General features: G+C 45.3%; 1 protein-coding gene across 4 annotated transcripts in view; it reads right to left on the bottom strand.

The window, feature by feature from the left end:
* Positions 1 to 24,442, bottom strand: part of LOC139413714 (pleckstrin homology domain-containing family A member 6-like) — a 170,474-nt gene that overhangs the window by 35,773 nt on the left and 110,259 nt on the right. For 2 of the 4 annotated variants that reach the window (XM_071161402.1, XM_071161403.1), the window contains exons 6-16: positions 23,228 to 23,397; positions 21,916 to 22,464; positions 21,213 to 21,723; positions 17,059 to 17,145; positions 16,492 to 16,545; positions 10,882 to 10,950; positions 10,692 to 10,772; positions 8,522 to 8,671; positions 7,991 to 8,086; positions 5,438 to 5,549; positions 2,068 to 2,207 (exon numbers count right to left, since the gene is read on the bottom strand). In XM_071161402.1, the coding sequence (XP_071017503.1) occupies positions 2,068 to 2,207; positions 5,438 to 5,549; positions 7,991 to 8,086; positions 8,522 to 8,671; positions 10,692 to 10,772; positions 10,882 to 10,950; positions 16,492 to 16,545; positions 17,059 to 17,145; positions 21,213 to 21,723; positions 21,916 to 22,464; positions 23,228 to 23,397 (2,019 nt within the window). The remainder of the gene's footprint in view (positions 1 to 2,067; positions 2,208 to 5,437; positions 5,550 to 7,990; positions 8,087 to 8,521; positions 8,672 to 10,691; positions 10,773 to 10,881; positions 10,951 to 16,491; positions 16,546 to 17,058; positions 17,146 to 21,212; positions 21,724 to 21,915; positions 22,465 to 23,227; positions 23,398 to 24,442) is intronic. The other 2 variants (XR_011634827.1, XM_071161404.1) reach the window with 1 other exon arrangement.

The raw sequence follows: 24,442 nt of genomic DNA, 5'->3' as shown, positions 1-24,442 counted from the left end.
ACAAGAAGGGGTCGTTCTCGGGACTGAGTGGCTAAGCAGAGGACAAGGTACTGTGTTTCAGGACTGAGGGCCCTGGACACGGGGCAAGGTGACAGGGAGTGTGTACGGAGCTCTGAGCTATGGCTATAGGCTAGCTGGCTATCAAGACAGGAGTTTTGGCAGGAAAATGAGTACTGAGTCTCAGGGAATGTCAGGTGGATGCGCTGAGGTGGGTAACTGAGGAAGTTGGGGTAACTAGCTTGGTAGGAAGGTGGTTCTGGGAGAAGATCTTTCCTGTAGCCAATGGCTTGCTGTTTCGGCTGAAAGGCAAGCTCACTGGCTAGCTGGGTGTGTTGGTGGGTTACTGCCTGTAGGAGCTTGTTGATTGGTCAGTTTGGCAGGGTGGGTGGGTGAGTGAGTGGAGCTCTGGCTGGCTTCATGGGGGAGTGGAACTCCAGAGTTGGCTTGGTGGCTGTGTGGCTGTGCACTGTCACTAGGGACTGCCTGGATGGCTTGGCTGGTGCTGGCGGTTGATGTTGGTGTTGGGTCTGTGTTTGGTTATTTCATGCCATCCCTAGGAGGGGTGCGTCACTTGAGTGGGTTGAGTCACTGACGTGATCTTCCTGTCTGGGTTGACGCCCCCCCTTGGGTTGTGCCGTGGCGGAGATCTTTGTGGGCTATACTCGGCCTTGTCTCAGGATGGTAAGTTGGTGGTTGAAGATATCCCTCTAGTGGTGTGGGGGCTGTGCTTTGGCAAAGTGGGTGGGGTAATATCCTTCCTGTTTGGCCCTGTCCGGGGGTATCATCGGATGGGGCCACAGTGTCTCCTGACCCCTCCTGTCTCAGCCTCCAGTATTTATACTGCAGTAGTTTGTGTGTCGGGGGCTAGGGTCAGTTTGTTATATCTGAAGTACTTCTCCTGTCTTATCCGGTGTCCTGTGTGAATTTAAGTATGCTCTCTCTAATTCTCTCTTTCTCTCTTTCTTTCTCTCTCTCTCTCGGAGGACGAGAGCCCTAGGACTATGCCTCAGGACTACCTGGCATGATGACTCCTTGCTGTCCCCAGTCCACCTGGCCGTGCTGCTGCTCCGGTTTCAACTGTTCTGCCTGCGGCTATGGAATCCTGACCTGTTCACCGGATGTGCTACCTGTCCCAGACCTGCTGTTTTCAACTCTCTAGAGATGGCAGGAGTGGTAGAGATACTTTTAATGATCGGCTATGAAAAGCCAACTGACATTTACTCCTGAGCTGCTGACTTGCTGCACCCTCGACAACCACTGTGATTATTATTATTTGGCCATGCTAGACATTTATGAACATTTGAACATCTTGGCCATGTTCTGTTATAGTCTCCACCCGGCACAGCCAGAAGAGGACTGGCCACCCCTCATAGCCTGGTTCCTCTCAAGGTTTCTTCCTAGGTTTTGACCTTTCTAGGGAGTTTTTCCTAGCCAACGTGCTTCAACACCTGCATTGCTTGCTGTTTGGGGTTTTAGGCTGGGTTTCTGTACAGCACTTTGAGATATCAGCTGATGTATGAAGGGCTATATAAATCAATTTGATTTGGTTAGGTGTCCACTGTGTTTCTAAGGTCATGTTGGTTGGCTTGGGAGGTGTGCGGTTGTGCATGTTGCTTGGTGTCTGTACTCTCTACAGGGGCTAGCTGGTTGACTTGGCTAGTGCATGGGTGGGAGTTTGGCTCAGGACCCTGTGTATATTTGGTTCAAGACCAGTGTGCCTACTTGGCTCAGGACTTGTTTGGGTGTTAGGTAGGGATTTAAGTTCAGGATGGGACTGGGTGCCTAAGTACAGGACCTGGCACTGTGTTTCAGGACTGAGGGGCCTGGGATGGGTACAAGGTAAGGAGTGTATTGGAGGGTTTTTGGTGTTTGGGTCAAGATCCAGATGGGTGTTTGGTTCAGAGACTGGTCTATTTGGATCAGGACCTGGTTGAGTGTTAGATTCAGTTGGGCATTTAGATCAAAACATGGTTGGGTGTTACGTTGAGGACTCAGGTGGGTGTTAGTTGGAGGACCTGGGTGGGGACCCAGGTGGGTGCGTGGATAGTAAGAGGACGCGATGCTTACCTCCGGACCCAGTTGTTTGGAGGGGGAGGCCTGCGAACAGAGCACTGGGGAGAAGGGACTGAGTGGACTGGTGAGGCTTACTGAGCTCATGGGACTGTCAGGACTATTGGTGCTAAAAGAACCTGATGCTCCACTGGCCACTGCCAGAGAGACAGAGAGACAGAGAGATAGAGAGACAGAGTGATAGAGAGACAGAGAGACAGAGAGAGAGAGAGAGATAGAAAGACAAAAAGACAGAGAGATAGAGAGACAGAGAGACAAAGAGATAGAGAGACAGAGAGATAGAGAGACAGAGAGACAGAGAGATAGAGGAGAGGGAGGGAGTTAGAAATGCATGCAGAACACTCTTCATCGATATACTCCTATTCGTTCATTTATCATCTACTTCAGCTAGAGATTCAGCTACAGTTCAGACAGATAGAAAAAAACATAGAGTAAGTGGAAATTACTGTACAGAGCATTCAGAAAGTATTCAGATCCTTTGACTTTTTCCAAATTTTGTTAGGTTGCAGCCTTATTCTAAAATGGATTAAGTAAACATTTTTCCTCATCAATTCACACACAACACCCAATAACGACCAAGCGAAAAACCGTTTTATATAAATTTTTGCAAATGTATTAAAAATAAAAAACATAAATAAATTATTTACATAACTATTCAGACCCTATGCTATAAAACTCGAAAAATTGAGCTCAGGTGCATCCTGTTTCCATTGATTATCCTTAATTAAGATGTTTCTACAACTTGATTGGAGTCCACTTGTGGTATATTCAGTTGATTGAACATGATCTGGAAAGGCACACACCTGTCTACATAAGGTCCCACAGTTGACAGCGCATGTCAGAGCAAAAACAAGCCATGAGGTCGAAGGAATTGTCCGAACAGCTCCGAGACAGGATTGTGTCAAGGCACAGATCTGAGGAAGTGCACCAAAAAATGTCTGCAGCATTGAAGGTCCCCAAGAACACAGTGGCCTCCATCATTCTTAAATGGAAGAAGTTTGGAACCACCAAGACCCTTCGTAGAGCTGGCCGCCCCGGCTAAAATGAGCAATCGGGGAAAAGGGCCTTGGTCAGGGAGGTGACCAAGAACCCGATGGTCACTCTGACAGAGCTCCAGATATCCTCTGTGGAGATAGAAGAACTTTCCAGAAGAACAACCATCTCTGCAGCACTCTACCAATCAGGCCTTTATGGTAGAATGGCCGGGCCGAAGCCCCTCCTCAGTAAAAGCCAAATGACAGCCTGCTTGGAGTTTGCCAAAAGGCACCTAAAGGACTCACAGACCACGAGAAACAAGATTCTCTGGTCCGATGAAACCAAGATTGAACTCTTTGGCCTGAATGCCAAGCGTCAAATCTGGAGGAAACCTGGTGGTGGCAGCATCATGCTGTGGGGATGTTATTCAGATGCAGGGAGAATAGTCAGGATTGAGTGAAAGATGAACGGAGCAAAGTACAGAGAGATCCTTGATGAAAATCTGCTCCAACAGTACAACGACCCTAAGCACACAGCCAAAACAACACAGGAGTGGCTTCCTTCGGGACAAGTCTCTGAATGTCCTTGAGTGGCGCAGCCAGAGCCCGGATTTGAACCCAATCCAATATCTTGATCTTCCTGTCTGGGTTGGCGCCCCCCCCTTGGGTTGTGCCGTGGCCGAGATCTTTGTGGGCTATACTCGGCCTTGTCTCTGGGATGGTAAGTTGGTGGTTGAAGATATCCCTCTAGTGGTGTGGGGGCTGTGCTTTGGAAAAGTGGGTGGGGTTATATCCTTCCTGTTTCGCCCTGTACGGGGGTATCATCGGATGGGGCCATAGTGTCTCCTGATCCCTCCTGTCTCAGCCTCCAGTATTTATGCTGCAGTAGTTTATGTGTCCGGGGCTAGGGTCAGTTTGTTATATCTGGAGTACTTCTCCTGTCTTATCCGGTGTCCTGTGTGAATTTAAGTATGCTCTCTATAATTCTCTCTTTCTCTCTTTCTTTCTCTCTCTCGGGGGACCTGAGCCCTAGGACCATGCCCCAGGACTACCTGGCATGATGACTCCTTGATGTCCCCAGTCCAACTGGCCGTGCTGCTGCTCCAGTTTCAACTGTTCTGCCTGCGGCTATGGAATCCTTTTTTTTTTAGCCCTTTTTCTCCCCAATTTCGTGGTATCCAATTGTTGTAGTAGCTACTATCTTGTCTCATCGCTACAACTCCCTTACGGGCTCGGGAGAGACGAAGGTTGAAATTCATGCGTCCTCCGATACACAACCCAACCAGCCGCACTGCTTCTTAACACAGCGCGCATCCAACCCGGAAGCCAGCCGCACCAATGTGTCGGAGGATACACCGTGCACCTGGCAACCTTGGTTAGCGCGCACTGCGCCCGGCCCGCCACAGGAGTCGCTGGTGCGCGATGAGACAAGGACATCCCTACCGACCAAGCCCTCCCTAACCCGGACGACGCTAGGCCAATTGTGCATCGCCCCACGGACCTCCCGGTCGCGGCCGGTTACGACAGAGCCTGGGCGCGAACCCAGGGACTCCAATGGCACAGCTGGCGCTGCAGTACAGCGCTCTTAACCACTGCACCACCCGGGAGGCCGGCTATGGAATCCTAACCTGTTCACCGGACGTGCTACCTGTCCCAGACCTATTATTTAACTATGCTGGTCATTTATGAACATTTGAACATCTTGGCCATGTTCTGTTATAATCTCCACCCGGCACAGTCAGAAGAGGACTGGCCACCCCTCATAGCCTGGTTCCTCTCTAGGTTTCTTCCTAGGTTTTGGCCTTTCTAGGGAGTTTTTCCTAGCCAACGTGCTTCAACACCTGCATTGCTTAATGTTTGGGGTTTTAGGCTGGGTTTCTGTACAGCACTTTGAGATATAAGCTGATGTACGAAGGGCTATATAAATACATTTGATTTGATTTGATCTCTGGAGAGACCTGAAAATAGCTGTGCAGCGATGCTCCCCATCCAACCTGACAGAGCTTGAGAGGATCTGCAGAAAAGAATGGGAGAAACTCCACAAATACAGGTGTACCAAGCTTGTAGCGTCATACCCAAGAAGACTCAAGGCTGTAATCGCTGCCAAAGGAGCTTCAACAAAGTACCGAGTGAAGAGCCTGAATAATTACGTAAATGGTATTTTAATTTTTTTTTTAATTTTCATTTGCTAAAATAACATAAAAAACGGTTTTTGCTTTGCCATTACGATGTATTGTGTGTAGATTTATGAGGAAAATAAACATTTTAATCAACTTTATAATAAGGCTGTAACGTAACAAAATGTTGAAAACGTCAAGGGGTCTGAATACTTTCCAAAAGCACTGCATGTACGAATATACTGTAGGTTATGTTACTGTGAGGTGCATGCATACCCCGGTGTTTGGCTGTGTCTGTGCCTCTGGAAAGGTTGCTCTTGTGGAGTCCCTCCAACACATCCTGAACTCTCCAGAACTCCTTCTGAATGTGTCTGTGGATCATCTCACTCTGATGGAGGAGAGAAGGGGTGGAGTATGTAGACAAGATGAGGGAAGTAAAGGTGATTGTAGAAGGATAGAGGAGAGAAGAACATTTGAAGTATAATACTGAATAGATGTAATACTGTTAATAACTTGTTGTTATTGTAGTCTTCTATTAGAAAACAAGTCAGGGAGTGATGTAGCAGCAGTTAGGCAGCTATAAGACCAGAGGTAGTGTGAGAGAGTGACACCAGGTAGCCTTATTGTCTAAGAAAACAACAGGGTCACACTATAACAAAATGTAGCAACAATTTCACAAATGAAAACCTAAACATGTTTTTTTGTTTATTGGACAAGTTCAGGTCCCCCCTTCCCGTTTTGGCACGTTTGCTTCTGTTTCATTCCTAATGAAAACAACCCAGTTTTATTGAGTGGATCACAGACACTGCACTCTTATGGACATTCACTTAACAGTTCACCACTATGAGCCAGGTGAAACTCCATGGAGAGGAGGGGGGCAGACAGGTATTTAATGGGGCAGGTTGACTGTACAGTCGTGGCCAAAAGTTTTGAGAATGACACAAATATACATTTTCACAAAGTCTCCTGCCTCAGTTTGTATGATGGCAATTTGCATATACTCCAGAATGTTATGAAGCGTGATCAGATGAATTGCAAAGTCGCTCTTTGAAATGTAAATGAACTGAATCCCCAAAAAATATTTCCACTGCATTTCAGCCCTGCCACAAAAGGACCAGCTGACATCATGTCAGTGATTCTCTCGTTAACACAGGTGTGAGTTTTGACGAGGACAAGGCTGGAGATCACTCTGTCATGCTGATTGAGTTCGAATAACAGACTGAAAGCTTCAAAAAGAGGGTGGTGCTTGGAATCATTGTTCTTCCTCTGTGAGCCATGGTTACCTGCAAGGAAACACGTGCCGTCATCATTGCTTTGCACAAAAAGGGCTTCACAGGCAAGGATATTACTGTCAGTAAGATTGCACCTAAATCAACCATTTATCGGATCATCAAGAACTTCAAGGAGAGCGGTTCAATTGTTGTGAAGAAGGACCGTCTCCTTAAGTTGATTCAGCTGCGGGATCAAGGCACCACCAGCACAGAGCTTGCTCAGGAATGGCAGCAGGCAGGTGTGAGTGCATCTGCACGCACATTGAGGCAAAGACTTTTGGAGGATGGCTTGGTGTCAAGAAGGGCATCAAAGAAGCCACTTCTCTTCAGGAAAAACATCAGGGACAGACTGCAAAAGAAACAGGGATTGGACTGCTGAGGACTGGGGTAAAGTAATTTTCTCTGATGAATCCCCTTTCCGATTGTTTGGGGCATCCGGAAAAAAGCTTGTCCGGAGAAGACAAGGTGAGCGCTACCATTAGTCCTGTGTCATGCCAACTGTAAAGCATCCTGAGACCATTCATGTGTGGGGTTGCTTCTCAGCCAATGGAGTGGGCTCACTCACAATTTTGCCTAAAAACACAGCCATGAATAAAGAATGGTACCAACACATCCTCCGAGAAGAACTTCTCCCAACCATCCAGGAAGAGTTTGGTGACGAACAATGCCTTTTCCAGCATGATGGAGCACCTTGCCATAAGGCAAAAGTAATAACTAAGTGGCTCGGGGAACAAAACATCAATATTTTGGGTCCATGGCCAGGAAACTCCCCAGATCTTAATCCCATTGAGAACTTGTGGTCAATCCTCAAGAGGCGGGTGGACAAATAAAACCCAGCAAATTCTGACAAACTCCAAGCATTGATTATGCAAGAATGGGCTGCCATCAGTCAGGATGTGGCCCAGACATTAATTGGCAGCATGCCAGGGCGGATTGCAGAAGTCTTGAAAAAGTAGGTTCAACACTGCAAATATTGACTCTTTGCATCAACTTCATGTAATTGTCAATAAAAGCCTTTGACACTTGTAATGCTTGTAATTATACTTCAGTGTTCCATAGTAACATCTGACACAAATATCTAAAGACACTTCAGCAGCAAACGTTGTGAAAATTAATACTTGTGTCATTCTCAAAACTTTTGGCCACGCCTGTACTTTATACATTCTAGGTGATATCATCAGAAGTGTGATGATAAATAGGACATGATGAAAATGAATGTTTGTGGTAATTTATTGTTGATGAGTGATTCATATTCGGTTTAAATGACTGATTAGGAGGAAAGGTTGGACTCACCTATTAGCAAACTAGGATAACACTGTGGTAAGTGACTGGAAATTAGCCAACGAACAGCAATAGAAACTTTAAAATGGAACCACACAGGTGTGTTCATGAGCAGGTGAGATTAGAGATTAGAGTTCCATTCTAGTAATTTCCTTTCAAAGCTTCATATTCAGTGTTCGACTGGCGACTGGTTAGAAACACAGGTTTTGGTAACTTTGTACGCTACAATAAAACATCAGAAGCTTTAGGTGGGTCATAGATTAAGTGGCCAATGTACCTGCCCGCCTGTGTTGAGCTGTTCCCACAGGTCTCCATGGATAGCATTGACCTCGTCCTCCAAAGCTTCAAACTCCATCCGACTGGTGGTCAGAACCTGGACAGCAGGGGAGATAACATACACTCAGAGCCTGGAACACACACTCAGATCCTGGAACACACACTTAGACCCTGGAACTATGAACACTATCCGTGTTTTTCCTAAATCAAAAAGAGGCTTAGTTGGTGGGTGTGGCAATAGGCACAGTTTTTCATACGCATGAAAAACCCTGACTGTATGCTGAAGCCTCCAGCCTTATAGTCACTTTCTAAAGCAACCATACAATATCTATCACACTGGAGTAGGAGAGTTGTCCTCTGATGGTGATCAGATCTTATAGATGAGATATTGTCATATTTTAGATTCATCCCCCATGTAATTTATACAGGATACCTTAAAGGGATATCCTTTATAGATCTATAGATTGTAGATGATATCTAATGGATCACTATGGATTATCATGAATTATCCCTGGCTATGTGTTTTTCTTACGCTGGATGCCTGGGAGAGTTCTCCTCTGATGTTGATGAGCTGGTTCTGCAGTGTCTCCTTCTTCAGCTGTAATTTGTCTGCAGCCAGCAGCTGACCCCGGTACAGCTCCATCTCCTGGTGTGTGGCCACCAGCGCACCCTCTAGGCTGTCCTGGGAACAGCAGGTAACATCGGACATGTCAGACCATGGGTTGGCTACTTTTATGGAGTTCTGTTTACCATCTATATAAATGATCTCCCACTTGCTTGCCCACAAGTTAACATACAGATGTATGCAGAAAATACAGTTATGTATGTACACTCAGAAAATAGACAACTAGTTGTTAACAACTAGCTATGCTACATGTTTCTAAATGAATGACTAATTCTTGCCTGCATTTGTATTTGTATTTAGAGGTCAAACGGTTCAAATGTAATTTTAACAAATCGACAAGACTGTATGTACTTCTCTAAGAAATCAATTGATTCTTCCCAACTAGCTGTTCTTTTTTATTTTTTATTTATTTATTTTTTTACCCCTTTTTTCTCCCCAATTTCATGGTATCCAATTGTTGTAGTAGCTACTACTATCTTGTCTCATTGCTACAACTCCCGTACGGGAGAGACGAAGGCTGAATGTCATGCGTCCTCCGATACACAACCCAACCAGCCGTACTGCTTCTTAACACAGCGCGCATCCAACCCGGAAGCCAGCCGCACCAATGTGTTGGAGGCTACACCGTGCACCTGGCAACCTTGGGCCCGCCACAGGAGTCGCTGGTGCGCGATGAGACAAGGAGATCCCTACCGACCAATCCCTCCCTAACCCGGACGACACTAGGCCAATTGTGCGTCGCCCCACGGACCTCCCGGTCGCGACAGAGCCTGGGCGCGAACCCAGGGACTCTGATGGCACAGCTGGCGCTGCAGTACAGCGCCCTTAACCACTGCGCCACCCGGGAGGCAACTAGCTGTTCTTGTTAATGGGGAGAATCAGAAAGTTGTATCTAACTTCATGTATCTCGGCATCATTTTGGACTCCAACTTGACATTTAAGAAACATGTGAAGGTGATTAACACTGTCAAGATTGGATTATTCAACTTTAGGTTTGTAAGACCTTTCCTTCCTCTGGAGGACGCCAAACTATACATGCATGCTGTGATCTTCTCACACCTGAGATATTGCCTCACATGCTGGTCACAAGCAGGAGCTACTATTCTGAAACCAATTGAATCACTCTACAAACAAACACTTAAGAGTTTTGATAACAAACCAAACATTTGTCACCTTTGTCATATAATTTACAAACATCATTTATTTAGTCAGGATAGTTTAAGTATTATGTCGATGCAAGCCTGGTCTTTAACATCCTGCATGTTCTTGCCCCTCCACCCCTAAACCGGCATATCATGCTCAAGGAAAGCCCCTCCACCCCTATACCGGCATATCATGCTCAGGGAAAGCCCCTCCACCCCTAAACCGGCATATCATGCTCAAGGAAAGCCCCTCCACCCCTATACCGGCATATCATGCTCAGGGAAAGCCCCTCCACCCCTAAACCGGCATATCATGCTCAAGGAAAGCCCCTCTACCCCTATACCGGCATATCATACCCAAGGAAAGCCCCTCCAGGATAACAAGAACAGTAACTCGAGGGGTTGTGTTGTCCCTTTTTAACACAGTAAAATTGGTAAATCGGCCTTCTCTGTTAGAGCTACAATATACTGGAATACTGGAATGCAATGCCCATGGACTTGAGAAGTTGCACTGATTGTTGCTCAAATCTATCCAAACCAGTACACGAGTTATCTGTGGTTCCTCATGTAAGATAACAGTTGAGGTTGTTGTTAGAATTATATATTGTTGAATGTAATGTATTTGTATGTTGTATTGTTTTAGTGAGTATTTGTATAGTGGCTGTGTAGGCCCTTACCTGCCCAGGGACAACAGTTGCAAATGAGCTTTTGGCTAACCTTGGCACATTTACATGGATTTTGCATTATTGTAAAATTGATGTTGATTAATGTGCATTGTCCCTTATAAATAAATAAATACAATACATTTTGTAAAAGGATATACCAATAGACATGCGGTGTCTTCAGCTGGACTCGCCTGGACTTTGACATGTTTAGAATGCTGGAGCTGGCACAGTACGAGGGGAAGATTTTAGTGGTAAAACTTCTCTATCTACCTTGTCCATCCTCAGCCTGTGGACCACTGCTTCCTGGTCCTTTAGAATCCTGTTCTGCTCACACAGACGACCCAGAAGTTTCTAGAGAGAGAGAGCGAGTAAGGTGAGAGCGAGTAAGGTGGCTGAAGGTTGAGGTGGCTGAAGGTTGAGGCTGTTTATATGACAGTTTGATGGAGGGACAGGGCCTTACGCTGGTCTCCATCTCGTTGAGTTTCAGTGTAGGGTGCAGCTCCCTGTAGGGGTCATGGAATGGAGGCACCTGGGAAAACAGAGACAGGATTCTTAATACTTACATTATATCAACCAGATCCTAATCAAACTAATCCTTCGTGGACCAATGGTTTGTAAAACAACACACTCATCATTTTACAGAAGGCTTTAGTGAGCCATACAGTAGGAATGGCCCAGACTCACCCAGTTGTAAACAACACACACCTCATTATACAGAAGGCTTCAGTGAGCCATACAGTAGGAATGGCCCACACTCACCCAGTTGTAAACAACACACACATCATTTTACAGAAGGCTTCAGTGAGCCATACAGTAGGAATGGCCCAGACTCACCCAGTTGTAAACAACACACACATCATTTTACAGAAGGCTTTAGTGAGCCATACAGTAGGAATGGCCCAGACTCACCCAGTTGTAAACAACACACACATCATTTTACAGAAGGCTTTAGTGAGCCATACAGTAGGAATGGCCCACACTCACCCAGTTGTAAACAACACACACATCATTTTACAGAAGGCTTCAGTGAGCCATACAGTAGGAATGGCCCAGACTCACCCAGTTGTAAACAACACACACATAATTTTACAGAAGGCTTTAGTGAGCCATACAGTAGGAATGGCCCAGACTCACCCAGTTGTAAACAACACACACATCATTTTACAGATGGCTTCAGTGAGCCATACAGTAGGAATGGCCCAGACTCACCCAGTTGTAAACAACACACACATCATTTTACAGAAGGCTTCAGTGAGCCATACAGTAGGAATGGCCCAGACTCACCCAGTTGTAAACAACACACACATCATTTTACAGAAGGCTTCAGTGAGCCATACAGTAGGAATGGCCCAGACTCACCCAGTTGTAAACAACATTTTATCAAGGGTGTAGCACAGAACAGAACTTGTAATAACAACACCATACCATACCATGTGCGTAGTACATGCATAGTATATTTAGCCTGCAGGTGATTTTATTTGCCCCCCCCCCCAAGTTTTCTGCATATTTTATTTGGCCCCCCAATTTTTTATATTTTTTCATGTTGGACGTAAAAGACTAAAGACACCAGCAAATCAGCTCCAAGTGATTTTCATTTTAGAATTTTTTTTTTTTTTTTTACTTTTTCTCCCCAATTGGTAGATACAATCTAGTCCCATCACTGCAACTCCCCTACGGACTCGGGAAAGACGAAGGTCATGCATCCTCCTAAACACAACCCTGCCAAGCCACACTGCTTCTTGACACACTGCTCACTTAACCCAGCCACACCAATGTGTTGGCTGGAAACACAGTCCAGCTGGCGACAGAAGTCAGTTTGCCAGCACCCGGCACGCCACAAGAGCGCAATGGGACAAGGAAATCCCAGCCGGCTGAACCCTCCCCTATCCCGGACAACGCTGGTTCAGTTGTGCACCGCCTCATGGGTCTCCCGGCCACAGCTGGCTGTGACACAGCCTGGGATCAAACCCAGGTCTGTAGTGACACCTCAAGCACTGCAATGCAGTGCCTTAGACCGCTGTGCCACTCGGGAGGCCCTGGAAATCTTATCAAATGTATTCCTACACATTTGGGCTTCTTGCGGTCAGTTTGGATTCTACTTATTATTTGTAATTATGTTCTGGCCCCCTAACGATCCGCTCAAGAAATAATCGGCCCGCGGCTGAATCCAGTTCATGATCCCTGCAGTAGGGTGAACTGGAATGCTTACCCCCTCTGTCAAAATGTCAAAGCTCATATCCAGGTCATCTATTTCAGTTTTCCCAACCCTGGTCCTCGAGTACACACAACAGTACACATTTTTATTGTATCCCTGGACAAGCACACCTGATTCAACTTGTCAACTAATCATCAAGCCCTCAATGAGTTGAATGAGGTTTGTATGTCAAGGGCTACAACGAAACTGTGTTTTGATGGGGGTACTTGAGGACCAAGGTCGGGAAACACTGATCTATGTCCTTATGGGGGACTGTGATTGGATGGTATATGAAGGAGGATATGACATCACAGTGGAGAAAGAGGGGTACAACAAAGAGGGAGGGTGGTTGGGGATGTTGTAAAGCACTGACACACTATTAAGCTACAGCACAAGACAGGATATGACATAGAACACAGATGGAAAGACAAAGAAACATAAAGCACTGTGAAGCAACATGGAGAACTAAAATCGCAAATGAATTGGTAAGACAAAGAAACCAAAAGCCAGTTTTGTGGATAGAGCCTAGCATCTAAAAGCCACATTCTAGAATAGGGGTGAGTAGGATTGGGCTGTGTAGAGCTTGTGGGAGACTATGGAGTGGGAGGGGAAAATCCTTAACAGCTTCTACCCCCAGGCCATAAGATTGATGAACAATAATCAAATGGCCACCTGGACTATTTACATTGACCCCCCCGCCCCCATTTGTTTTTACACTGCTTCTACACGCTGTTTATTATCTATGCATAGTCACTTCACCCCTACCTACATGTACAAATTACCTCGACTATCCTGTACCCCCACACATTGACTCGGTACCTCCTGTATATAGCCTCGTTTTTGTTATTTTATTGTGTTACTTTTTATTATTTTTTGCTTTAGGTTATTTATTAAAAACTTTTCTTAGCTCTTTCTTCAACTGCATTGTTGTTTTTATTTGTTTAACCTTTATTTAACTAGGCAAGTCAGTTAAAGACAAATTCTTATTTACAATTGACGGCCTACCCCGGCCAAACCCTCCCCTAACCCAGACAATTGTGCACAGCCCTATGAGACCTATTCGGCGCATATGACAAATAAAGTTTTATTCAATTTGATTTGATTCTGTCTAGACTACACCTGAGCCCCACGCCCTAAATCACTAGTGACAAGAAAAGCCCTGAAGAGGGCAGTAGTTGACCTCTGCGGAAAGAGAGAGCCTGCACAAGGAGTTATACTCTGATACCAGAAACCATGTGGCTACAAGGCAAACAACCTGTGCTACAATGATCCAGACATCTTGGAAACGCATATTAGGGGAAGGGGAATATTGTGAGGGTATAGGGGTCTTTGAGTGGTAATGTTTCCTTCCTTTGGGTTATGGCGTGACTGGGTCATGGTTATAAACATTATTTGTATTTCCATGATGACTCATGCGAAAAGTTGAAAGGCTTTAGGTGGGTCCCAGTGGAAAGAAAATAATTTGGGGACCACTGTGGGGCCTGTGGGTCTTGCTGAAACCTGCCTCTCTGGGACACTCTCTCCTCTCTTACTTGTGAGAAGAGATTTGCTCTAGAGGAGGATTGCTCCACCATTCTGGTTACCATGCCGACAAGGTGATCTCCACCGCTCACCTGGCGCGAAACACACTATCATGCATTCTCCTGGTTGTCACAGTAAAGACAGGAGCTTGGCCGCAGTAACAGTCCCTGACTAGTGTGGTTCTATTCTAATTTGAATTTGAGAATCAAATTGGTTAAATCGAAGAGACAACTTTCTGTTTGTGTTTAATGTTGAAAAAAGAGTTCCAGTACTTGTAGATCTGATGGGGTGTGTATACTGCATTACCAGAGACTGGTCATAACCATAAGGTGTAAGCAGTCAGTGACAGTGAGACAGTGGAGAGAGGGTAATAGTGGGAGTGAATCTGGAATGTGGTTGTGAGAAACAACAGGTTTTTAGCAGGTAGCAGTGTGGACAACATGGACAATACATCTTCCACACGACAATATATCTGAATGCTGTGGCAAACATCACACAAATGCTGTCAACCACACTTTGTGAGGGGTTTAGTGTAACCAACAGTTTATGGGTGATCCAAATGTAATTATTCTCATGTTCTCAAGACGTCTAGACTCTACCTTCCCCACCCTTCTCTGTTCTCAGTAGCTACAGTGCCTCCAGAAAGTATTCAGACCACTTGACATTACCACAGTTTGTTATGTTACAGCCTGATTTTAAAATGTATTAAATAAACAAAAATCCTCAGAAATCTGCACACAAAACCCCATAATGAAAAAGCAAAAACAGAAATACCTTATTTACATAAGTATTCAGAGTGTTTCCATTGATCATCCTTGAGATGTTTCTACAACTTGATTGGAGTCCACCTGTGGTATATTCAATTAATTGGACATGATTTGGAAAGGCACACACCTGTCTATATAAGGCCCTGTAGTTGACAGCGCATGTCAGAGAAAAAACCAAGCTATGAGATCAAAGTAATTGTCCGCAGAGCTCCGAGACAGCATTGAATCGAGGAACAAATCTGGGGAAGGGAACCAAAAAATGTCTGTAGCATTGAAGGTCCCCAAGAACACAGTGGCCCTCCATCATTCTTAAATGGAAAAAGGTTGGAAGCACCAAGACTCTTCCAGGAGCTGGCCGCCCAGCAAAACTGGGCAATCAAGGGAGAAGGGCCTTGGTTGGGGAGCTGACCAAGAACCCGCTGGTCACTCTGACAGAGCTCTAGAATTCCTCTGTGGAGATGGGAGAACCTTCCAGAATGATAAAGGACAACCATCTCTGCAGCACTCCACCAATCGGGCCTTTATGGTGGCCAGGCGGAAGCCACTCCTCAGGGCACATGACAGCCCGCTTGGAGTTTGCCAAAGGCACCTAAACACTCTCAGACCATGAGAAACAAGATTCTCTGGTCTGATCAAATAAATATTGATCTCTTTGGCCTGAATGCCAAGAGTCACGTATGGAAGAAACCTGTCACCATCCATACAGTGAAGTATGGTGGTGGCAGCATCATGCTGTGGGGATGTTTTTCAGCGACAGGGACTGGGATCCAGGCAAAGATGAACGGAGCAAAGTACAGAGAGATCCTTGATGAAAACCTGGCCCAAAGCCCTCAGGTCCTCAGACTGGGGCGACGGTTCACCTTCCAACAGGACAACGACCCTAAGCAGACTGCCAAGACAATGCAGGAGTGGCTTCGGGACAAGTCTCTGACTGTCCTTGAGTGGCCCAGCCAGACCCCGGACTTGAACCCAATCAAACATCTCTGGAGAGACCTGAAAATAGCTGTGCAGCAACACTCCCCATCCTGCATGACAGAGCTTGAGAGGATCTGCAGAGAAGAATCTGAGAAACTCCCCAAAAACAGGTGAGCCAAGCTTGTAGCGTCACACCCAAGAAGAATCAATGCTCTAATTGCTGCCAAAGGTGCTTCAAAAACGTACTGTGTAAAGGGTCTGAATACTTATGTAAATCTCACAATCCCGTTTTTTTTTTTAAATATATAAATTCGCAAACATTTCTAAAAAACCTGCTTTTGCTTTATCATTATGGAGTATTGTGTGTAGATTGATGAGAAAAAAAACAATTTCAATCAATTTTAGAATAAGGCTGTAACGTAACAAAATGTGGAAAAAGTCCAAGTCTGAATACTTTCCGAAGGCACTATAAGTTACCAAGCTTTCTCACTGGGTACAAACTAGTTGAATCAACGTTGTTTCCAAGTAATTTGTTAGTTACCTAGCTTTTACAATGTATTGTGACATAGCACGTATGTGTAAAATATATTTAATTTTGTTTAGTGTGTTAGTGTTCATGTGCATGAGTAGAGGTAGTGGTAGAGCTGTGCTCAGAGATGCTTACGGCACATACCTGTTGATCGAGGTACTCCAGGTTTCTCTGGAGCTGCAAGTCTAAAATGTCCTCCTGATACAAGCAGCAGCAGTGACAAGGACGAGGACAGTGCAAGACCCAGTACCAGAGAAACCAGTGAAACCAGTAGCAACAGCATCAGTGGCACCAGCAGATGCAGAGACATAAACAAAGAGTACAAGGAGAGAGAGTTGTGTTTGTAGAGAAAAAGAGAGAGTAACAGAGACAGAAATAAAGAAAGAGACAGACAAACAGAGAAAGAGAGAGTGAAAGAGTGACAGAGACAAAACAAAAGATAGACAGAAAGAGAGAAGACAGAAAGAGAGAAGACAGAAGATTGGACAGACATATGAACTCACACCAGTTACAGCAGTGAAGCACAGCTACAACATACCATTAGTGACACTGCTGATCTTATTTTAAGCACAGGTGGCTGTCGAGGACAATTTTCCCGCTAAGCTTGTGTACTTGTGTGTGTGAGGGCTGTAGTCAAGTGTCTCACAAACTTGACATTGGACTCATTGGTCTGTGTCTCTTGATAGTGTAACACGCTTTGGGAGGACGTACCATTTTGCTGTGGAGAGAGGGGGAGGCAGGGTAGTTGTAGTGGTACATTCCTTGGCTTAGCGACCTCCTGTCTCCAGGGTAATCATACTGAAATAAGAGAAATAACCGGGATGTTCTATGATCACTGGGTTAGCAACACAAAGAAAAATCTTCACAAATTACACATCTTTACAATCGCTTAGGCACTCATTTCAGAACCTTGATGTCATTTTTCAGAACTCAAGACACAGAACTCACATCCGATGATCAAAATGCAAATTTTTCAAAACTCTAACACTTATCCAATTGCTTGGATACAATACACATAAAGCTAAGATCATTTGTTCATTGAACTAAAATCACCTGTTCAAAATGACACAACTTAACCTCAGTGTTACCATTTCAAAATGCAATTCACACATTACAATTGAAATGACTGTCTATTAATTTCATTACAATGATCTAACTATCAATTGATACAACTTCTCAACATGATAAGTAAATGTTGCATTACTCTTAATGCATCGTTTTATGGAAACTGACGAACAATATTCCATGTTTAGATCATGAAAGTGTCAGGATATCAAGATCCATTGACACCAATTACCGTGGAACATGAACCAATTGGACTACACTATCTATGGATGTAATATTTCATCATCATTCTTTATCAGACACTGTTTCTATGTCCCATGTACCACTTTTCCGAACCATGTTTTCAGATTTGACATTACTGACATTTGACAGTGCACTCACCGGCCACTTTATTAGGTACACCTATCTAGTACTGGCTAGGACCCCCCTTTTAACTCCACAACAGCCTGAATTATTCACGGTGTTGTACGGTAAGAGATGCCCTTCTGCACACCACTGTTTTAAACAGATGTTATTTGACCATTTGTGGCCTTTCTGTTAGCTTGAATGAGTCTGGACATTCTCCTCTGACCTCTCTCATTAACAAGGTGTTTTTGCCCACAGAACTGCCGCTCACTGAATGTGTTTTGTTTATCGCACCATTCTCTGTAAACTCTAGAGACTGTAGTGTGTAAAAAAAAAGAATCAGGAGGGCAGCTGTTTCTGAGATGTTGGAACCACCATGTGTGTCACCAACAATCATACCACGGTCAAAGTTGCTGAGATTACGCATGTTGCCCGTTCTAATGTTTGGTCGAACAATAACTAAAGCTCTCTACTCTATATGTTGAGTTGCAGGCAGCCACATGATTTGCTGTTCGAAGGAGCAGGCTATTTGCGTTAACAAGCAGGTGTACCTAATAAAGTGTATGTATGCAGGGCCACTGTATGTATGCAGGGCCTTGTAATTGCTTTCCCAATACTGACAACTCGTTACTGATGATTGATTTCACATTGTGGTATGAGTATATAGTGAAATGAGTGGTATCCACCTACAACAACATAGCGATAACATGGAGCCGGCAGGTGATCCAGGTCACAACAGAGGTCAATCAGTGGGAAGAGGAAGACGAGGAAGATAGTAGTGGCCAAACAAATGTCAGGGGACAAGCACCCCTTCTGAGAGGTGGTCGTGGGCCTCGTTTGAGAGGTGTGGGAGAACGTGGTATAGGACAATGCCACGGACCAAGACAGCGGCAGCAGCAGCAAAGAGTGTCCAATGAAATCCGAGCAATAGTTGTAGACCATGTCGTAAATCATGGCATGATGACTGAGGCAGCTACAATGATTCAACCGAACCTCAGAAGATCATCCGTGGCCTCAATCATCAGAACTTTCCACAATGAGAACCAGTAAGTCTTCAGAATGCACTAAACATTAGGCTACTCTCAATTGTCAAATGACTGTATACTACATGCCAATGTGTACCACAGAGTAGGTGATGTGACTAAATGTGTTCTTACTGTAATTTTCCCTGCAGAATTGAGACTAGGCCAAATAGGGGACGCAGAGGCAGAATTCTGACTGACCATCAAGAGCGGGCTGTGGTCAATTTGGTTCAGGCCAGAAATTATATTCACCTTACAGAAATTTGGCGGCACATCTTGGACAATGATGACATGTTCAACAATGTGGAAGCCATAAATTTGCCGACTATTGCACGCATGCTGAAAAGGCACCAGGGGTCTCTAAAACAGCTATACTGTGTGCCTTTTGAAAGAAAAACAGTTATATCGTGTGCCTTTTGAAAGAAAAACAGCTATACCGTGTGCCTTTTGAAAGAAAAACAGCTATACCGTGTGCCTTTTGAAAGAAAAACAGCTACACTGTGTGCCTTTAGAAAGAAAAACAGCTATACCGTGTGCCTTTTGAAAGAAAAACAGCTATATCGTGTGCCTTTTGAAAGAAAAACAGCTATATCGTGTGGCTTTTGAAAGAAAAACAGCTATATTGTGTGCCTTTTGAAAGAAAAACAGCTATATCGTGTGCCTTTTGAAAGAAAAACAGCTATATCGTGTGGCTTTTGAAAGAAAAACAGCTATACCGTGTGCCTTTTGAAAGAAATGCAGACAGAGTGAAGCAACTGAGGACTGAGTATGTTCCTGATGCCTGTTGTGAAAAATTCCCCCAAAATTCTACATCATTGTAATTCTCTTTCCAAAATGTATTTCTAGAGGGTGATGGAGCTGGATGCTGATGAAAACCTTCACAAATTCCTATTTTTGGATGAGGCAGGCTTCAACCTGGCCAAGACAAGGAGGAGAGGTGGAATTTCATTGGCCAGCGGGCAACCAACCAAGTACCTGGACAACATGGGGCCAACATCACCATGTGTGCAGCTATATCGGAAGACGGTGTGGTGGGACGCAGACCTCGTATTGGATCATATAAAGCAGCTCTCCTTGAGTAACCTTCTTGATGAGATAAATCAGGTCTGTAGAGCTGGTGTCGTGGTGGGACGCAGACCTCATATTGGATCATATAAAGCAGCTCTCCTTGTGTAACCTTCTTGATGACATAAATCAGGTCTGTAGAGCTGATGTCGTGGTGGGACGCAGACCTCGTATTGGATCATATAAAGCAGCTCTCCCTGTAACCTTCTTGATGAGATAAATCAGGTCTGTAGAGCTGATGTCGTGGTGGGATGCAGACCTCGTATTGGATCATATAAAGCAGCTCTCCTTGTGTAACCTTCTTGATTACATAAATCAGGTCTGTAGAGCTGATGTCGTGACCTATGTCATTGCGTGGGATAATGTCAGGTTCCACCATGCTCAAATGGTGCAAGCATGGTTTCAGGCCCATCCACATTTTATCACCCTGTACTTACCCCTATACTCTCCTTTCCTTAACCCGATTGAGACATTTTTCTCCAAGTGGAGGTGAAAGGTATATGATAGGCGCCCTCAGGAACAAGCCACCCTTCTCCAGGCCATGGATGATGTATGCAATGACATCACGGCAGACCAGTGTCAGGCCTGGATTCACCCTGCCCGAAGATTCTTCCCAGGATGTTTGGCCAATGAAAACATCCATTGTGATGTGGATGAGAACCTGTGGCCAAATCCACAAGACAGGGTTGATGGAAATATAGAAGTACAGTAATCAATCCTTTGTTTTGTTTTTTACAGTAAGCCAGGTGAGGAACACTGCAGCTGACGTTTTACTGTAGTTTTTTCTTTTTTGAAGCTAATTATTTTTTCTTTGATTCAAAGAAACCTATGTTGTGATTTTATTGTATTTCATCAATACATTTAATATTTTGTTAAATGATTCCACTGTGTCTGTTGTATTCTCTCTACTAGTCATTTTACAGTGATGTATTTATGTGTAGTACCATAATGAAACATCACATATTTGGTACTAGAATATTTAATGATTGTACAAACTACTACACAGTGAAACTATCAGTATCTTGTGTGTGGGTGATCTAAATGAATGTTCCTATGGTATTTCATGATAAACAAGATATTTGAAAAAATTATTCTGCATGTGCAAGGTTTCTTTAAAGATATGAATGCACAATGCAATGTTTTGACCATTGAACAGACTGTGTTACAAGTGATGACCGTTTTGAGTTTTGTGTCTAGAGTTTTGAAAAATGACCTCAAGGATCGGAAATTTGTGCCAAAGTGATTGTAGAAAATTGTAACACATCTACCATCTGGTCTTTTTCCCCAAAAATGATCGTCAGGCATAACAAACATACCCTGACACAGCGCGCGCACACACACACACACACACCCTCTCCCCCCTCTCACCTTGGGTGAGCTCAGTGATCTCCTCAGTCCGTACACAGAGGGGTCAGCGTAGATCACATCCTCCTGTAGCCTGCTTGGTCCTCTGTCAAACCGGGCCGAGGGTGAGCGGATGGGCGAGGCAAAGCTATGAGGTCCGGGTGAGCAGGGACCACCCGAGGATGAGGAGGGGGACCTGGGGACGGACCTAGACCTGGGCTGAATGGAGAGACGCCTCATGGAGGTCTGGGCTACATCCATCTGGTTGTAATAGGCAGGGCCGGGTGGGGGACCGTATGGGTCTCGAGGGGGCGGGGGTCCGTCCCGTAGTGAGCATCTCTTGTCCTCGTTGGTCCAGCGAGGGGGGCCCAGGCGGTCGTAGCCCACGGCTGACACAGAGCAGATGCTGTCAGGGCGTACGCCCAAGGGGTAGAGGGGGTACTGCTCCACGTAGCCCGGACCACCCACCACGCTACCGTAGATGCTGTAGTAGTCAGCTGGAACACCCCGGTTCACTGTGTAGTAACGGGAGGTACTGGAGGAAGATAAAGAGAGAGACAGAAAGATGGTTGAAGGGAGACATGTAGTTGTAGACACACGAAAACAGCTCTCTTACTCATCCTCTCTCCCATCCCCTCCTCTCTCTCGCTCTCTCTCCTGCTCTCTTTTTCTCTCTCTATCCTCTCGCTCCCATCCCTCTCTCTCGCTCGCTCTTTCTCTCTCTCACCTGTTCATGTCCTCCTGTACAGCCATGACTCTGCGCTGGTTGACCCACTGCTGTAGCTGGGTCATGGAGCTCTTCCTCTGGGCCTGTCTCTCAGGGTTCGTCCGTGGCACAAAGCCCCGTCTCAGCACCACATTCTCAGGCTGCTCCCTCACCTCCCTCCCCTCTGTCATCCCTCCCTCTGGAGGTCCCTGGAGCGGCCGCCCGTTACCCTGGGGGGGTCCGTTTGGGGGACCGTAGGGGCCAAACCCATTGGGTTGGTGATGAGGATGGTGTGCACTCCCAGGTCCAGGCCCTCCTGTCCTCTCTCCCTCCATCCTCCCCTCCTGCTCTGAGTTGCTGGTGGAGGGAAGGGGCGTTTCCATGGCATCGACCCCGTTGACCTTGTGATAGGCGGGTTTTCGTGGTCCGGGCTCTGGGTCTTGGAAGTCCGTCGTCTGGCTGTTGTCCTCGATGTATGTGTGTGTCTGGGTGTGTGGTTCAGGTCCTTTGGTTACCAAGGTGTTACCATGGAGTTCCGCTGTGGGTGTGGTGGCCTCTGAGTTGGTGGTCCTGTGGAGAAGGGAGAGAGTTAGCGTGTGTGTGTATTTGTGTGTTTGTATGTGTGTATTTGAACGTGTATTTGTATTTTAATATGGATCCCCAATGGTACATGCCAAGGCAGCAGCTACTCTGGGTTCCTGCAAGAATTAAGCCAATAATATACGTTATAATATTTATATTTATAATGTATGAAAATACATTTTTCAACAGATCTTACAATACATTAAGTGGTTGTGTGTGTGTGTGTGTGTGTGTGTGTGTGTGCGTGCGCATGCTTGCTTACGTGAGTATGAGTGTGTGCATGCGTGTGCGTGCTTACGTGTGTGCTTGGATGCTTGTTTACGTGTGTGTGTGTTTGCGTGCCTGTGTTTGCATGCTTACGTGTGTGTGTGTGTGTGCATGCTTGCTTATGTGAGTATGAGTGTGTGCATGCGTGTGCGTGCTTACGTGTGTGCTTGGATGCTTGTTTACGTGTGTGTGTTTGCATGCCTGTGTTTGCATGCTTACGTGTGTGTGTGTGTGTGTGCATGCTTGCTTACGTGCGTGCGTGTGTGCGTGCGTGCGTGTGTGTGTGTGCGTGCCTGTGTGTGTGCGTTATTTTGTGTGTGTGTGTGTGTGCCTGTGTGTGTGTGTTATTTTGTGTGTGTGTGTGTGTGTGTGCGCGTGTGTGTTTTTGTGTGTGTGTGTGTGTGTGTGTGTGTGTGTGTGTGAGTCCGTGCGTGCTTGCTTACGTGTGTGCGTGCGTGTGTGCTTGTACACTATGTGTGCGTACCTCCATGAAGGGAGTATGTGGACTGCCTCGTTCATGGCGTCGACCCACTCCTCCTGTTCCTCAGCAGTCTCAGCGCTGAAGTAGTACGTGCGTGTTCCTGCGTGTTCAGCCTGCATACAGAACACAATGTGGCCCTTAATCTCACCTTCCTCCTCTTCCTCGTACCAAACCTGTAATAGACAGACAGAGAGGAGACACAGTGTTAGCCAGAGCCTTCCTGAATATGAAACATCATCATCATCATCATCATCACATACTGTGCTGTGATGCAAAAAAACATGGTCACAGGTCTCAAACACATGCATGTATTTTAATGTTGCATTGAATAATTGTCAATGATCAACAAATACAGCTTGACTAATAAACAGCTTGACTAGTACACAGCTTGACTAATAGACAGCTTGACTAATAAACAGCTTGACTAATAGACAGCTTGACTAGTACACAGCTTGACTAGTATAGTGAAGTAAGATGAAATAGTTGTATTTACATTGCTAATATCAGCAAATACTGCACAAAATGTTTAATTGACTGATGTATTGGTGAATAGTCACAATATTCAAACCACAGTCAGTTTAGATTACTCAGAAAACAGTCCAGGTTAGTTGTGAGTATCCAGCCTTTAGATGGCACTTATCAAATCTGTCATGCATTGTGGATAAATTGTGACTGACTGATCTACAAAAAATAATAACTAGTTGTTTATAATGAAAGGTGATTTGTAGATCAGTCAATTGTGTCTTGCCTGCAATGTTGCCTGCAACATGTCAAAGCCCAATAATATGTAGTATAAAACCATTGTCCGGATCCACAGACTCTTGACAGTAAAACCAACCAGGTGAATCCAGCATCTCACTCTTTAACAGTTAGTGACCAACACCATGCAGTGAGCAGAGTAAGCATGCAGTTGGGAGAAGGAGAAGAGAAAGGGTGAATAAAGGGTGAAACTACCTACATGGAACAAGATCATCTGGGTAACTCTACACAGGCACAATGGAAGACAGCTATGCCCGGGGGTCCTCGCAGTTTGGGGAGTGAGGAAGGAGAGGAGAAATTGGTGAGGGTCCGAGGTTATAAAGGTGAAAGTTCAGAGGTCAGAGCACTTTAATTGGAGGGGTACGCAGAGGGTTATGGTGGGCAAGGGGTACGGGTGAGGGTCCTAGAGAGAAAGGTAAGGGTAAGGATCATATTCTAGACAGAGGTAAGGGTAAGGAT

The sequence above is a fragment of the Oncorhynchus clarkii genome, chromosome 7, assembly GCF_045791955.1.
Source record: "Oncorhynchus clarkii lewisi isolate Uvic-CL-2024 chromosome 7, UVic_Ocla_1.0, whole genome shotgun sequence".
In the NCBI taxonomy this organism is placed as follows: Eukaryota; Metazoa; Chordata; class Actinopteri; order Salmoniformes; family Salmonidae; genus Oncorhynchus; species Oncorhynchus clarkii.
The sequence above is the reverse complement of the archived record's forward strand: the minus strand, read 5'-3'. Positions and strand labels throughout refer to the sequence as shown.